This window comes from Hyaena hyaena, unplaced genomic scaffold (assembly GCF_003009895.1).
Source record: "Hyaena hyaena isolate Hyena2069 unplaced genomic scaffold, ASM300989v1 scaffold_154, whole genome shotgun sequence".
Classification (NCBI taxonomy): Eukaryota; Metazoa; Chordata; class Mammalia; order Carnivora; family Hyaenidae; genus Hyaena; species Hyaena hyaena.
The window spans coordinates 414,746-430,379 of NW_024080786.1; the positions used below are offsets into that span (position 1 = coordinate 414,746).

Consider the following 15,634-nt stretch of genomic DNA (forward strand, 5'->3'; position numbering starts at 1 on the left):
TCATCTGACAGAATAATGGACCAGTTCTAAGCAATATATGACAATCTCAATAATCATAGTGTTCACATACAGGACTCCTACGATCTTTTCCCTAATACAAGAGTCTCTCATTTAAATAACTGATTTTTATCAGCTCACATCCTGGATAAAGCTAACAATCCCTCCACCTCTCCCCCACCCCCAAACTTGCTATATTGGACTCATTTAATTAACATGACATCTCTCCCAAATGAAATTTTCTGTAAGCATCCACGCATTGAGAAGGCTAAACGTGTAGTATATATCTAGGTTACTTCTGATAGAGAAAAAGTATACCACGGAGGAAGAAAGGTCATTTTTCAACAAAGAAAGATTGGAGATGACAAAGGAAAGAAAAACCTTAGCACCACTCAACCTTCATTAAATTCCTCATTAAATAATATCTAGATATGTAGGGTTTAATACAGCTTAAAATAAGCATTCCCAGGCACAGATCTGCATTCTGGACAACATGCACCTTTCTCCCGTGGAGTACATGTGATACAGCTGGAATTCAGAGAGGGTGGAGTTCTGAATATCTGAGTAAAATTAACTACATTCATTTTTAGGAGCAGGGTATTTAAGCCTACTTTGATTTCAAAACCACTCTCTTTTCTTATTCTATATAAAATGCCAATAATGGGCATCCTCACGACCCTTTCCTTTAACTGTGAGTGTATCAGATATACACTTTTCACTTGAATATCTGCAAATAATGCTAACCAGAGGTGTTTTTTTCTCCTGTCCATGAGCATAAGCTGTGTTCAGGTCCAATCTTTCTTTCCAAGGAAGAGGTTCTAGGCCAAACAGTTCAACAGAGCTCAGAGTGAGCTACAGATTAATGAGACCGTGTGTGCAAACAAATAAGTACAGTAAATTATATAAGCACCCTGGACTTGAGCATGTAGAGAATATTTTCAAAGAATTCCAAGTGGCGCCCAAAGGGATTAAAAAATTAATCTCCCTCCCAAAGGAAACTCTAAATTCTAATGTGAAAACATGTACATGAAAGTCATTCCCTCTCCAAAGAGAACAAGTTCCTACAAAGCCAACGGGGGGTGGGGAGAATTCTACAAGGGGCTGTTGCCTCTGATGCTGACAGCACTGTGCTCAGCCAACTTGGTAACATTCTCTGCAAAAGAAAATCTCTCTGCTTTTACTCAGTGCCTCTGAGCTAAAGGGAGGAAAGGAGAGAGAATGAGACTTGGAGCCAAGGGTTTTCTTTTATTCATTTTTTTTTTTAACTTCAGATGACTCACTGGAAAAAAAAAAAAAAAAAGACTTGTGAATGGTCTCCTTGGAAGAGACAAACACATGTGATATCTCTTTCAATTGCAACAAGTGCATAGAGGGTAAACTCTCCTTCAACTAACTGCCGGGCTTCTATTTCACAGAGAAGAGGCACACCTCTTTTCTCTAACTCTTTGAGAAAAGCAGCTATTTCTTAGCTGTCATCCTTTGCTGCACTTGCAGACATGTGCCTGAGTTTGTCAGAGCACAGAGACCACAGGCCCATGTTGGGACAAATGCAGAATTTGGATTCCATGAAATATACATGAAGTATATATACCAGAAGAAGTAAAGGACTTGTCTGCACACTCATAATACTAGTTACCAGCAAGAATGTAAAAAAAGAAACAAGCAACAAGAAAATTAAGAGAGAGAAACTGCTCTACTCTGTCTGGACAGGCTATACACTTTTTTTGTAATGAAGGAGTTAAAATATGCTGCTGGTGAGATAAAACCACTAACTCCAGCAGCTAAGATACAGTTACTCACCCCGGTAGAGTCCAAAGAAGCCATCATAACGCAAGACTTTCTTAAAACAGTCAAAGCTGTTTTTGTACATCAGCTCCCCAACAACAGAGCCAGTGCCACGCTGGTTTTGCATGCGGGTCTTCACCAGGTCTATAGGATATACTGCAGTGGCTCCCACAGCTACAAACAAAACAAGTTTTACGCTTAGAAGAGAGGGTAATTAAATGGCGGCTCTTTAAGGACAACAAATCTCAAATGACTAGAAAACAAAACACGGTATCTATTCTCACAAAGAGACTGTATGCTGTTCTTCTTTCTCCCATACACTGCCGAAGGATGACAGGCTAGCATTTGGGACCCATAAATACAGCTGCTTCAGAGAACAGCCACCCTGCATTTTTCAAGTCATCACCAACATTAAGTCATCAAGACTTGATTTCCATCATACCACGAAACTATTATATATACAGTATTTCTTTATAGTTTCCATTCAATGCCTAAACATTATACCATTTACCTCCTTAAAATAATCATATATGTACAAAAAGGTAGCTGTAATTTTAAAATTTAGTTTACTAAAGCATTTTGGTAAATTAATCTTGGTTATGACCATAATATCGGAACCATATCTCAACATGACTCTATCCCTTTGTACAGAATTTGAGTTTTTTTATGTTGTTTTTCTTTTTAATTCCAGGTTTTGGAATTTCTGACATTGAAAAATTTATAAAATGAACTGGAGTGTTATATTTTTCAACTGTTAAAAACCAAAACATGTTAGGGGCGCCTGGGTGGCTTAGTCGGTTAAGCGTCCGGCTTTCGCTTAGGTCATGATCTCGCGGTTCGTGGGTTCGAGCCCCGCGTCGGGCTCTGTGCTGACTGCCAGCTCAGAGCCTGGAGCCTGTTTCAGTCTGTGACTCCCTCTCTCTCTGACCCTCCCCTGCTCACGCTGTCTCTCTCTCTCTCCTAGAAATAAATAAAAATATTTAAAAAAAAAAAAAAAAAACCATGTTCTGCAACTTCTAAAACTGAAACTGAAAATTTCAGGAAAAAACAATAGTTTCATCAGTTCAGGCTTGTTTTGAAAAATCATAAGCATTTTAATCACAGCACCTAGGTTCTTCTCAACAAAGCAACTTCAGATTCTACACATTTTCCATGGAGAGATTTAAGGAAAAAAAAGTCTCTCAAATGTTGCCCGGGAGTAGGGGTTCATTTTAGCAAATATTAACTACAAGTCTAGATAATTTTTCAGCCAATGAAGAGGGAGAGGGAAAAAAACACAAGTAGAAAAGCAAAAGTGAATCAATCACTTTAGGGGGCTGATTTATTTTATAAGGTTCTGGGATTTGTACCCCAAATCTTGATTTCCTACCTGCCCTCACCCCCAACACCATTATTTCCATTTCTTCATACTTGTCTTAACCAGGATAATTAAGGTGAGTGCAGCACACATCGAGACTTTCACTTTATTACAGGGGTTTTGTCCTGAAGACAGACTGGAGCCAGAGGGGCCATGGATCCTCTGATCACAGGTAAAAATAAAGAACACTTCAGAAAGCTCTGCAGTCATGACCCGCAGGAACAATGAATTGCACCTCTGCTATGTCTCGGTCTAGTGAGATAATATTACATTAACACAAGCTTGAAACAGCACATAGACATGTCACTCACCTCCAGCAACTGAGCCCAGAGTGAATCTATAAGCAGACTCGGCAATCTGGAGCCAGATCGGCCTGCCTAAACCGTGAGATTGCTGTCGGGGAGAAAAAAACATGTAAAAAAAAATTTGGAAAAGTATATGGCAAATAAAAAAGGCTACAATTCAGCTATTTTAAGATTTTAAAATAGATACCTCAATTAGCATTTGAAAACAACATTCAGCCTACGAGACACAGTTGCCTTCTTCTCGCCCATTTTTTCTTACAAGCCTATTAATATTTGATCTCTGCTAATATTGGGGAATACACTATCATTCCAGAGAAGTGAATCTTTCAGGTAAATAAATATTTCAAGTATAAAATCTTTCCCCTGTTCTTTACTTCAACAAACTTAAAATTTTTTAATGTTTCAAAAATGAGCCTGGGTGGCTCAAGTCAGTTAAGCATCCAACTTGAGCTAGGGTCATGATCTCACAGTTTGTGAGTTTGAGCCCCGCATCGGGCTTGCTGCTGTCAGTGCGGAGCCTTCTTTGATTCCTGTCTCCCTCTTTCTCTACCGCTGCCCCGCTCTTGCCTGATCTCTCTCAAAAATAAACAAACATTAAAAAAGTATATTTCTTTTTTTTTAATTTTTTTTTAATGTTTTATTTATTTCTAGGAGAGAGAGAGAGAGAGAGAGCATGAGCAGGGGAGGCTCAGAGAGAGAGGGAGTCACAGACTGAAACAGGCTCCAGGCTCTGAGCTGGCAGTCAGCACAGAGCCCGACGCGGGGCTCGAACCCACGAACTGTGAGATCATGACCTAAGCAAAAGTCGGACGCTTAACCGACTAAGCCACCCAGGTGCCCCCAAAAAATATATTTCTAAAATGTACACAAACTATCTTGATTCTTAAATCAGAGAATGTTGATCATAAAAACTACCTTCTCTAATGACTGAAAGTCATCAGATTCCTAGGTCCATCAGTTACTGCATCAAGATCTTATGCACCTGTTCATGCTATCTTCCCATGCCTCACAGCCATTACTTCTTTCACAAATGCCCTCCTACTTTGGTTTTGCCACCTCTCATTTATTAGGGCTGGAGCAATAACATAACTAGGATTGTTATGTATGTATAGGTAAATCAAAGTCAAATGCTTTTCTTTGGGACTAAAGTGAAAAACTTTAATAACTACAGTTTCAAGAGTTCAGAGCCTTGCCTCCCTTATTTCTGGTTTTACAAGCTCACCACTGAGGTTATCTTTAGTTAATGACAGTATATCTGAACCATGTTACTGAGCATTTTCTTTCCTATACCTATGTATTCTCCAGCTATACATATCCAGGGAAAACACCTGAAAGGCTTTAAAAAATAAATCTGTGGGGCCTGGACTTTATCTATTTTTTAAAGGCTTTAAATCATTCTGCTATGTAGTTAGGCTGAAAACTGCTATCTTACCTACATTTATGGTTACAACATAGAATTTATGATGATAATAATGTAAAGGAAAAAACCACTGTGACTCAGAATGTTATTTCATATGTAACCCACAGCATAAAGGATCTAAAATAATTTGTCTATACTAGTCTGCCAGTCTTGTTCTTTAATATCTTCCTTATGAAAACAGTAGTTATGTCGTATAAACAATTTGAAATGAAAGAATAAAATATTTGGTTTATCATAAAAAAAACTTAAAAAAATATTAACTTGGAATGAGCTTTTTAAAAAAACCCTCATAATAAAAAGCTTAGATATGCTCATTAGAATAATTTAATGGAGAGGGAATCCATGCCTAAAATCTAAAGGAGAAAACAGCTAGTCTACTCTGACTTGCTTTCATCTGTACAATCTCTTCAAAGCTCAATTAATCAAGATGAATATGACAAACCCGGATATTTACAAATAATTTGAGAAGCAGCCCATAGAAAGGTTTTATCTGCTTCTTGTTTTGTAAATCTTATACCACAATAAGCATCTTTTCAGTTTTTAACCAAAGCATGTGATACCTAAATATTTAATGTTTGATTATAATCTCTTGTAGGCAGAGATCTTTTAAAAGCTCATTATGCTTTAAAAAACAAAAAAAGCTCATTATGCTTGCCAGTGTTGTGATTCAATAAATTCTAGAGTAAAAAGGAAAAAAGTAACGTTTGATGAAAAGTCAAAATGAAACCCACAGAAAACTCTTGGCAAAAAAGAAATTTGGTAAAACACCATTATTTCAAATAGCATCAGCACATATTTTATAAAGCTCAATTATCTCAATATACTAGCTTTACTATAATCTATTAGGTGAAAGTTTTTACATATTACATACAGAACTGAATTTAGCATGTGGAAGAAACCATCATGAAAAAGGTAGAAAATTACAGGGTAGTACATTATCATGATCTTGTAGGAAATACACTTTTTCCTATCAAGTTAGCCCAGACAAATGCATTGCCATCCATTATGTTTAGTTTACATGCTGTAACAAAAGTGAGCAATAACTAGAAACTGATATTTATATTTGCAATCTAATAAGTGAAAGAGCAGGGTATTTTAACAAAACCTTGATATAAGTATAAATTTGATTCATTCATAGAAGAGCAAAAAATGGGCCATCCCAAAAGATAACTACTTCTTGTTCTCTTTATCACTACAATAACAGCACTAATTTTAGACTGTTTAGAGATTTACTAACTCCCAAAGGGTGAAAGTACTTTACCAAGCAGCACTCAAGACGTTTCCCTAATGTAGCCCTCAGGGGTCCAATGTTTTTCAATCTTCTGCAAATGAACTTCCTTCCTTGTGAGACCATCAGGATAGTCTACCCACCCACAGTGAGACCACAAAGTACTAATTTCTCAGTCAGTCCACTGTGCATTTAAGGTAAGATGGCCATACTAAGGACAGGACAAGTGACTTGATAAAGGTCTCATCGTGAGTTGGGGAATAAGCAGACCCATGGCCCTAGTCACCTCACTGCATTCTCCAACATTATTTAGGTCAATAGTTTTCAACAACTATTTATGACTGAACACTCTTACCAACCAAAGATTATGATTTCATTTATAAATTATATACATGATCCATCATACTAATATCTATATAAACCTAAGTAATAGGTTTTATTAAATTACACATAATATGCATTTTAAATATAGATAAAAGTAAAAATTATAAAGAATGAGATCAGGGGCACCTGGGTGGCTCAGTTAGTTAAGTGTCCAATTTCAGCTCAGGTCATGATCTCAGTTTGTGAGTTCAAGCCCCATGTGGGACTCTGTGCTGATAGTTCAGAGCATGAAGCCTGCTTCAGATTCTGTGTCTCCCTCTCTCTCTGTCCCTCCCACTGCTCGCACTCTGTCTCTCTCTAAAATAAATAAGCATTAAAAAAATTTTTTTAATGTTTGTAAGCTCTACAAAATCCTATGAAAAACTGAAGGATTACAGTGTGCTTTTAGTCTTAGCTAAAAACATCTCTAACTATAAATAACCAAATACCAAAATGCCTTTTGGCCTCCATCCTTATTAAATAGCATTTTTTTAAAATACAATATATGATAAGACTTTTTTTTAAGCTTAGCTATCACTGTAACTTATGGTTCACTTGTATTCAGGTATGTAAATTAATGTAATTAATGCTATGGATTTCACTTCATGAATATTCATAAGTAGAATGCTACTGTAGCTGTCATCCCTGTTAATGACTGTGTACTGAATTTTTAGCATTTAGGCTGAAAGAAAATACTCAGCACTAAGAAGATCGCCTACCGTGAGCAAATGGGCCAAAGGAAAAGGCACTCTTTCCCTTAAGGTTATGATTATGATCATGAAGGTGATATTTAACAAGATTAATTAAGTGTTTTTCAAAGCAAAATAAGAGTTGAGAATCTTAACTGATTTTTAACCTGTTCCTTAAGCACATATGTATGATAGGAAATGACTTGAGACCTCATTTGCATGGGAGAAAGTTCTACTTTTGTTGTTGAATATACCTCAATCTATAAATGAGATTTACATAAAGCAAGATCATGCCAGTTAACAAGTCAAGCTATGTGCCCAAACTACACTACTTCAGGTAGTATTATTGCCAATTATTGCCAATCCAATAAAGAGAACTACCACTTCAACACTGCATACTATTAATGGAGAGAAGAAAAGGAAAAGCTGAAGATTTGTATACTGTATATTAGGCAGGGGGAGAAAAAAGGCTAGATTTTAATACCTACTGAAATATATGATTCTCTAGCAAAATAAGGCTAGGGAAAATAAATTAACAAAATTCTTTTGCCTGTAAATCACACCTGAATTTAAATTCAATATTCTTGACCTTACAAAACAAGATTTAAGTTTTGTGTGTCTTTGTTCTGTTTTTTGTAGATACCACATGTAAGTAAAATCAGATGATATTTGTCATTCTTGGACTTATTTCACTTAGCATAATACCCTCTAGGTCCATCCATGGTGTTGCAAATGACAAGATCTCATTTTCTTTTTTATGGCTGTGTAATATTCCTCTGTGTGTGTGTGTGTGTGTGTGTGTGTGTGTGTGTGTGTGTGTGTACACACCACATCTTTCTTATCCATTCATCTACTGGTGGAAACTTGGGTTACTTCCATATCTTGGCTGTTGTAAATAATGGTTGTCAGAGGGAAGGGGGGAATGGGCAAAATAAAGGGAATTAAGAGTACAAACTTCCAGTTATAAAATAAATCTGTCACAGAGATGAAATGTATGGCATAGTTAATATAGTAATGTTATAAGCTATGTTTATAGACACAAAATACTGAAAAATATCTCCTCCTGAAATGCAAATTTTTCAAATTTCAAGAGCAAATTTTAATAAATGTATACCACAAAAGGTAAAATCAAATTCACTAAGCTCTTTAAATATTTTAATATCTCAATCATTTAACAATTTTATTAAGTCTTATTATAAATCAATGAATTAGAATAAATCCATCTATTTTTTTAAAGGATCTGAGAACATATAGTGGAAATAAACTTTGATGGCAGCAGGTAAGAATTCTTTGCCACTAAAGCTAAATTGTAATGGGGGCGCCAGGGTGGCTTAGTCGGTTAAGCGTCCGACTTTCGCTTGGGTCATGATCTCGCGGTTTGCGGGTTCGAGCCCCGCGTCGGGCTCTGTGCTGACTGCCAGCTCAGAGCCTGGAGCCTGTTTCAGTCTGTGACTCCCTCTCTCTCTGACCCTCCCCTGCTCATGCTGTCTCTCTCTCTCTCTCCTAGAAATAAATAAAACATAAAAAAAAAAAAAAAAATTAAAAGCTAAATTGTAATGGGTTACAAATATATTTTAATCCACAGGAAGGTTTATTACATTCCAAGCAAACAAAGTATTAACATAAAATGTAGGTACAAAAGCAAAATTTTTCATTTTCAATCTACTTAACTGACTACAAAAGTTCTTGTTTATAATGAAAAGTAGAACTAGGAATTCTAATTAGGTTTAGAAGCAGAAGCATCATTTCATGGTGCATAAGTAGAAGAAAATTTTCCTACCAAAATTTCCCAAAATGAACCATACTTACATGCCTTGATCTTTTACTAGCACATGTGGCTATTCACCCAGGTGGCAGCAATGAAGACAAAGGAGGCGCAGGCTCTTTCTGCGGCATGCCCATTTACTGTTTTTCTCCCTCTCCTTTGTTCCTGTCTTCTTCCCTATCTCCCCACACCCTTTCAATGTCTTGTAGGGCTCAAGTCTCCTCAGGAATCATGTGGAACACAGACCTCATCTACTGGAGCAAGGAAATACCAGGATGACAGGGAGGAGCCCTCCTAACCCTCACCTCACACACAAAGCCATGTGACTATCACTACAACTGGGGCTTTCTCCAAGTGCTATGTAAGTAGGAGTTTCAATTTAAAACAAGACTTAAAAAACAAAAACAAAAACAAAACCTAACTGTACCATTCTACTCTTTCATGTAATATCATGGGGTTTATTTTCCCACTGAGGTAGTATTTCTGAAATCAGAAATGGAACTGTATTAACTTAATGGGACTCAGAAGCTACTGTTTAAATCATCCTTTAAGAAAAAATGCTAATATTTTATTCTTAAATGTAGTAATAGTCAAAGTTTTCTTTCTGACTCACTACTTATGTAGTATTCCTGTGTTGTAACTGTAATCTATAAAGCACAATCTCAGTGAAAGACATACTTCATTAGAACAATGTTTGTATTTTAAAAGCCCTATAAATAACAGTCTAATTTTTCAAAGTGAACTTAACACTAATTTTTAAGTGTCACCACACAAGTGAAAGGAAGACACAAGTTCAAGGGAGAAGGGGTCAAGCATGTCTGCACTCTCACTTTCCTTATCTTAATAAAGGGGAAAAAAAACACAAACATAAATTCAGTTCCCCATAAAAATACCCCATGAGAGTGCAATAACAGTTCTATAAAAGTAATCTTTGAGCTAAATAGAGACTTTTTCTGGAAAGTAGTTTTTAATTTTCATAGCATTTAGGAACTCTAGGTTGTGGTGTACATATTATTTCAGGGATTTTGAAGGCGATTCCATTTATGAGATCCCTCCTACCTGTCTCTGAAGTTCTGCCAGGTTGTAAGGTAAGGCCCCCTCAGCCAACGGGGCTATTCTCTCAATATCTGCCAAAGTCAAGCGCCTTCAGGCAAAAATACGTAAAGAAAAAAATGTTAGACACCAACAAATTCCTCATGCCAAGTTCACGTTTCTTCAGAAAAAAAGACAAGAAAAGAACTAAGTTTTTCTGTAAGTTTTTTAACCTTTTTATTCATTTTTGAGAGACAGAGGCAGAGCATGAGTGGGGGAGGGGCAGAGAGAGAAAGGGAGACACAGAATCCAAGGCAAGCCCCAGGTTTCCAGCTGTCAGCACAGAGCCCAATGCAGAGCTTGAACCCACGAACCTCAAGATCACAACCTGAGCCAAAGTCAGAGGCTTAACTGACGGAGCCATCCAGGGGCCCCAAGAACTATGCTTTAAAATAATTTTTTAAAAATGTTTATTCATTTTTTTGAGAGAAAGACAGAGCATGAGCAGGGGAGGGACAGAGAGAAAGGGAGACACACAATCCGAAGCAGGCTCCAGGCTCTGAGCTGTCAGCACAGAGTCTGACTCATGGCTTGAACCCATGGACCTCAGGATCAAGACCTGAGCTGAAGCTGAATGCTTAACCAACTAAGCCACCAATGCACCCCAAGAACTGTGCTTTAAAAGTAGTATTTCTTGCGGCGCGTGGGTGGCTCAGTCAGTAAAGCCTCTGACTTCAGCTCAGGTCATTATCTTACGTTCATGGGTTCGAGCCCCGTGTCGGGCTCTGTACTGACAGCTCAGAGCCTAAGCCAAATTCAGATTCTGTGTCTCCTGGTCTCTCTGCCCCTCCCCCTCTCATGTTCTGTCCCTCTTTGTCTCAAAAATAAATAAAACATTAAAAATATTTTTTTAAACGCAGTATTTCTTGAGGCGCCTAGGTGGCTCAGTTCAGTTCAGCATCCGGCTCTTGATTTTGGCTCAGGTTATGATCCCAAGATTGTGGGATGGAGCCCTGTGTCAAGTTCTGTGCTGAGCATGGAGCCTGCTTAAGATTATCTCTCTCTTTTCCTTTGCCCCCTCCCCTGCTCATGCTGTCTCTCTCTAAAATAAAAATAATAACAATAAAGTAGTATTTCTCTATTCACCCAGATCATTTTAGTGGGAAAAAAATCTCCAGACCCAGGCTCCAAGAAAAGCAAAAGATCTCAAAAATAATACAGACTACACAAATTTAATAAGACTCCAATGGTAGATATTAAAAGTAAAGAACTAATTCTTATTAGAAGCAAAGTAAAGACATTGACAGTTCATTCATACATAGTAAATGCATTCCTTTAGGATACATATTCAATGCAAGATACAAAGTATCTTGAGAAGGACAAACTGACGAATACTGGTTGCCTTTAAGGAAAGGCACAAGGGTAGAAAAGATACTTTTTTTATAGTATGCTCTTTTAAGCTCTTAGTTTTGAACCCTGCACTACTGTTTTCAAAAAATTTACTTAAAAATAAGTCCATTCCATGAACCAGGTAGATCACTTCAGATCTAGTTTTGAAAAGTATTTTTTGAACCATTTATTATCAGAAGGAGGCACAGAACCTCTGCAATAAAAGAAAAAAGTGAATTCTAGTGGATGAGACATGGCCTGATATTTCATGTCAATCACCAAAGACTGGATGGCATGTTTAGTATCATCTCCAGCCCAGCAATTCATTATGTAGCATTAAGGCAATAAATCACCCATGTATATCCAACTTCTATTAGTCCTCAGCTCTAGGGTTGAAACCCATTTTTTGGATATTCCTATGCTTAAAAAAATCTTATTGCTTAATAGTGCCTAAGTCCCAGGATCCCACAAATCCTGCCCAGAGATGAAGGTTTTTTCTTTTGGATTTACAAAAGAACTTCGCAAATCAAAAATTCTCCGTGTACTTTGGTTTTTTTTAGTCTATAAAGTGGAGGTAAAGGAGTGCCTGGGTGGCTCAGTCACTTAAGCATCCAACTACTGATTTCATCTCAGGTTATGATCTGTTCATGAGATAGAGTCCTGAGTTGGCAGAACCTGCTTAGGAGTCTCTCTCCCCCTCGCTCTCTGCCCCTCCCCCATTCTCATATGCATGCACATTCTCACTTGCTCGCTCTCTCTCAAAATAAGTAAAATAAACATTAAAAACAATAAAATGGAGGCATAAAAACATCTCAGCTTGGTCTGTGACCACCATAATGCTAATGTCACAGAAATATTGCAAGAAAATGATACTTTCCAACACAAAACGATACATGCTATTTCGTACAATGACCATTTGTGAATAAACCAAAAGGATTATAAGACACCTGGACATGTACTGCAATTTATTTTATAAATGTAGGCAAATTTTCACCAGTCTCTTACATTTAATCAAGTCCAAATGAAATCAACTTTTCTCCTCACTTTCATGTGTCTTCTGTCCCCTATCTCCCTCTCTCAAGGCCCGTGAGCCCTTACTCTCCTCTTTTACCTCCCTCTCTCCATTTCTTCTCTCCTTTTCTCTTCCCCTCCTTACTCTTTCACCCTCTTGCTCTCTCTCCATTTCCTTCCATTCATCCCCCCCAACCTAAAGGTCTGTCTTCCTCTGTCTCTCCCTCCTCCTGTTTATCATTTTGCTTCTCTCTCTTTCTGGAAATTTGAAGACTGAATTAACTACTATTAAAATGAACTGAAAGCATACCCCTGCTTCACATGTTACAGGAACTGTCCTATAGTAAATATCATGAAGAATTATTCGAATAGTTACCCTGTAGCATTATATAAGTCTGCAAGTTGGTAGAGGATATCAATTTCTAGTGGAGTGACTTGTCCATAGCGTATGGCACTCTGGGCAAATTCCTCTAGAAGAAAAAGAGAGTATTTAAAATCTGAAAAGATTCTCAATATGCTTCTAGTTTAACCAACTATAATCTGAAAGCTAAAGGCAGTTTAGAATTTTTTTAAAAATCTAAAACTGAATTTAAATACCTAAATTCAACTATGAAATTTTGAAAGCTGGCAAAAGATAAAATGTTACTCAATGACCAGCAAAAACAAATTAATTTCAAAGATAAAACAATCTTTTTAGAATCCTTTGTCTTATCTTGTTTATTTGCTTTGGTCTCCAGAATTACAAGATCAAAAGAAGTGCTATTCTCCAATGAGCTAAAACACCCTACTTCAATACAGCAAAAAGAGTAGGCTTGCCCATCCTTCTGTGGCAACTCTTTCCTAGTACAAAAAGTTTCTGCCACACTGCCACTGGCAGGTTTGACTGACAGACTGGGCCAAGGTTCTTTTCAAAATCATCAAAGCTGCTTGTTCATTCCTGTCCCTAGAATCCCATTAAATGCACCTGGATTTTGAGAGACCACTACCGCCCGAGTAAACGTGTGCACACAATAACACACTCTCCAGATCTGGCTCCAGAGTGGTAAACTTTAGTCAACCTCGTGTCCTAAATAAAGAAAGGTGAAAATGCACATTCACATATTTTTGAAATCTTACCCTTTGTGACTTCGACATCTTTCCTTGTGCCAGCTAAAGTGCTATATATCTTACGAACAAGCTCCATGTTATTCAGTAAGGAGTTAAATGCATTGAAGTAGGAGAAGCTAACCTGGTGTGAGGTACTTCCTCCAGCTGCCTAGGAAATGACAACAGGAAAAGTTTAAACAACAAGCAAAAACAAATAAAACACATTTAAGGACAGTACACTTTTCTCAAAGAAGATTGAAAGTAGTCTTCATTATTAAAGTGATTAACAACCAGTCCATAAATACAAAGAAAGTATCGTACTGAAACACTCAGTGCATTTCACGCCCTCAGGGAGGTCTATGTAATTTAGGTTTTAAGGAAGAAAGCAACATCTGGAAGTTGGACTTCATGGTTCATCTACCTATAAGGTCAGAAACAACAAATATAATTATCACAGATCAAAAATAATGGTTATTTAAACAGGATTTTCAAGATCCTCAACTATGAACTCTTGCTAGTCCAGGATAATTCAAACATCAATGTACAATATAGAAAGTATTTTTTAATCTTGCTTTTTTTCAAACACAAAAATCAGTGGTAACTTTGTATTTTAAAACTATTTCACTATATCAACTTTCCTAATCATTTTTTTAAGACCACTGCAATTATTAAGATATTTTACAGTCTGTGCTAGTCTCTGAAACTGCCTCATGAAAGGTACAACTACCAGAAACTCCAAAAAATGTAGAGAAAACCTAGGGAGGATTTATTCACCATAAACTACATCTTTAGTGGAATAGTGCAAAAGAGGCTTCTCTTGTGCCTGGGGAGTGATGGGGGGTGGGGGACAATCTGGCCTTCATTACCTCTGTGGGGTGAAGAGGTAAGTTCTCCCTCTGCCCACCCCTTGGACATAAACTCAAAAGAGAATATTTTTCATAGTTTGCAAAAGCCTAATCTTTAAGCCAGGAGTCAGAGGAACCCGTATGATTAAAAACATTCTCTAATAAAAACTCCAAAGAAATACTTATGGAAATACCAGTGTGACCTTAATCACAAAGGTCTACTAAGAATAGTGTAGGTAATGATGGGCAAATGTACCCATCCCTCACACACATGCCTTAACACAAATATAGATGATATTTGTCTTAGCTTGAATTTGGATACCAGTGACCCAAAGGGAGAACTCAAATTATTTAATACATTCCTTCAGGGACTGTAATGGCATTTGGTAAGTTGAAGCTATAATAGGTCTATGTAACCCAATTGGAAAAGATTAAATGGGTCCCCTCATTCCAAGGCACTGAGAATCCTTCTCTGTAGGATTTTCTTTCCTTCCTCCCCCTTTTCCTCCCTCTCTCTCTTTCTTTCTGTCCTTCTCTCATTTTTTGGCTGGGGTATGAGGTAAGGGTTCAGGCAGTGGGAGATGGGTGTCAAGGAGGTGAAATGTGCAGGACAAAGTGACATGCTCCATGTTCAAATTCACTGAAGAAAAAGAACAGAAGTTGATCTTTCTACCCCGGTCTAAATCAGAGATAATGATCTTCAGCTGAAACAACAAAAGCACTCACTGGCTGCCCTCCATATAAAACAAGCAGCAATCAAAAACTTATACATAAGTACAATGCACGAACAAGAGAACTGGTAAGTGAGGAAAGTTTCACCACTCTTTGTGAGGAAGTGAATGACATCAGTTTGCTATTGGCCCAGATGATTATTTTATAGAGATTAGCAGTTTGACAGAACAAAAAAACCGTCTGGTCCATGCAGACTGAATGCACAGGTGAAGGGGCAGAGAGAGGAGGGAGCCACATTGGCTGATGCCCACATATTTCCTCCATACCTTCTGCCACAGCCATGGTTATTAAAACAGTGTAGAGGCCAGTGATGATTCCTCTAGCAAACAGCACCCTGCAGGCAACAAAGGAAGGAGCCATCTTTATAGCAAGGCTTTGGGAGCCTGGGGGGATGGAAAAAGGCCAAGGGTGAAGGCAGTAGTGTCTGGGAGAGGTACTGCCCTGCCCCCTGGAAAAAGTAATTGCACACCCTTGTCTACAAACTCCCTTGTTTTTTTTTTTTTTTCATTGGACTCTGTAATGGAAATAAACAATTTAGAAATATAGGAGAACAAGATAGTGGCTGCGAAAAAAACTTGATCCAGGGAAAGACTCTTCACCATCACTCCCACCTTCCTTACACATACCTGT

The 15,634-nt window shown here is 37.6% G+C and overlaps 1 protein-coding gene across 2 annotated transcripts in view; it reads right to left on the reverse strand.

Moving 5' to 3' along the window:
• Positions 1–15,634, reverse strand: part of SLC25A12 (solute carrier family 25 member 12) — a 108,453-nt gene that overhangs the window by 37,099 nt on the left and 55,720 nt on the right. For both annotated transcript variants that reach the window (XM_039239183.1, XM_039239184.1), the window contains 5 exons: positions 13,458–13,596; positions 12,718–12,811; positions 9,969–10,053; positions 3,451–3,532; positions 1,798–1,956 (listed from right to left, as the gene is read on the reverse strand). In XM_039239183.1, the coding sequence (XP_039095114.1) occupies positions 1,798–1,956; positions 3,451–3,532; positions 9,969–10,053; positions 12,718–12,811; positions 13,458–13,596 (559 nt within the window). The remainder of the gene's footprint in view (positions 1–1,797; positions 1,957–3,450; positions 3,533–9,968; positions 10,054–12,717; positions 12,812–13,457; positions 13,597–15,634) is intronic.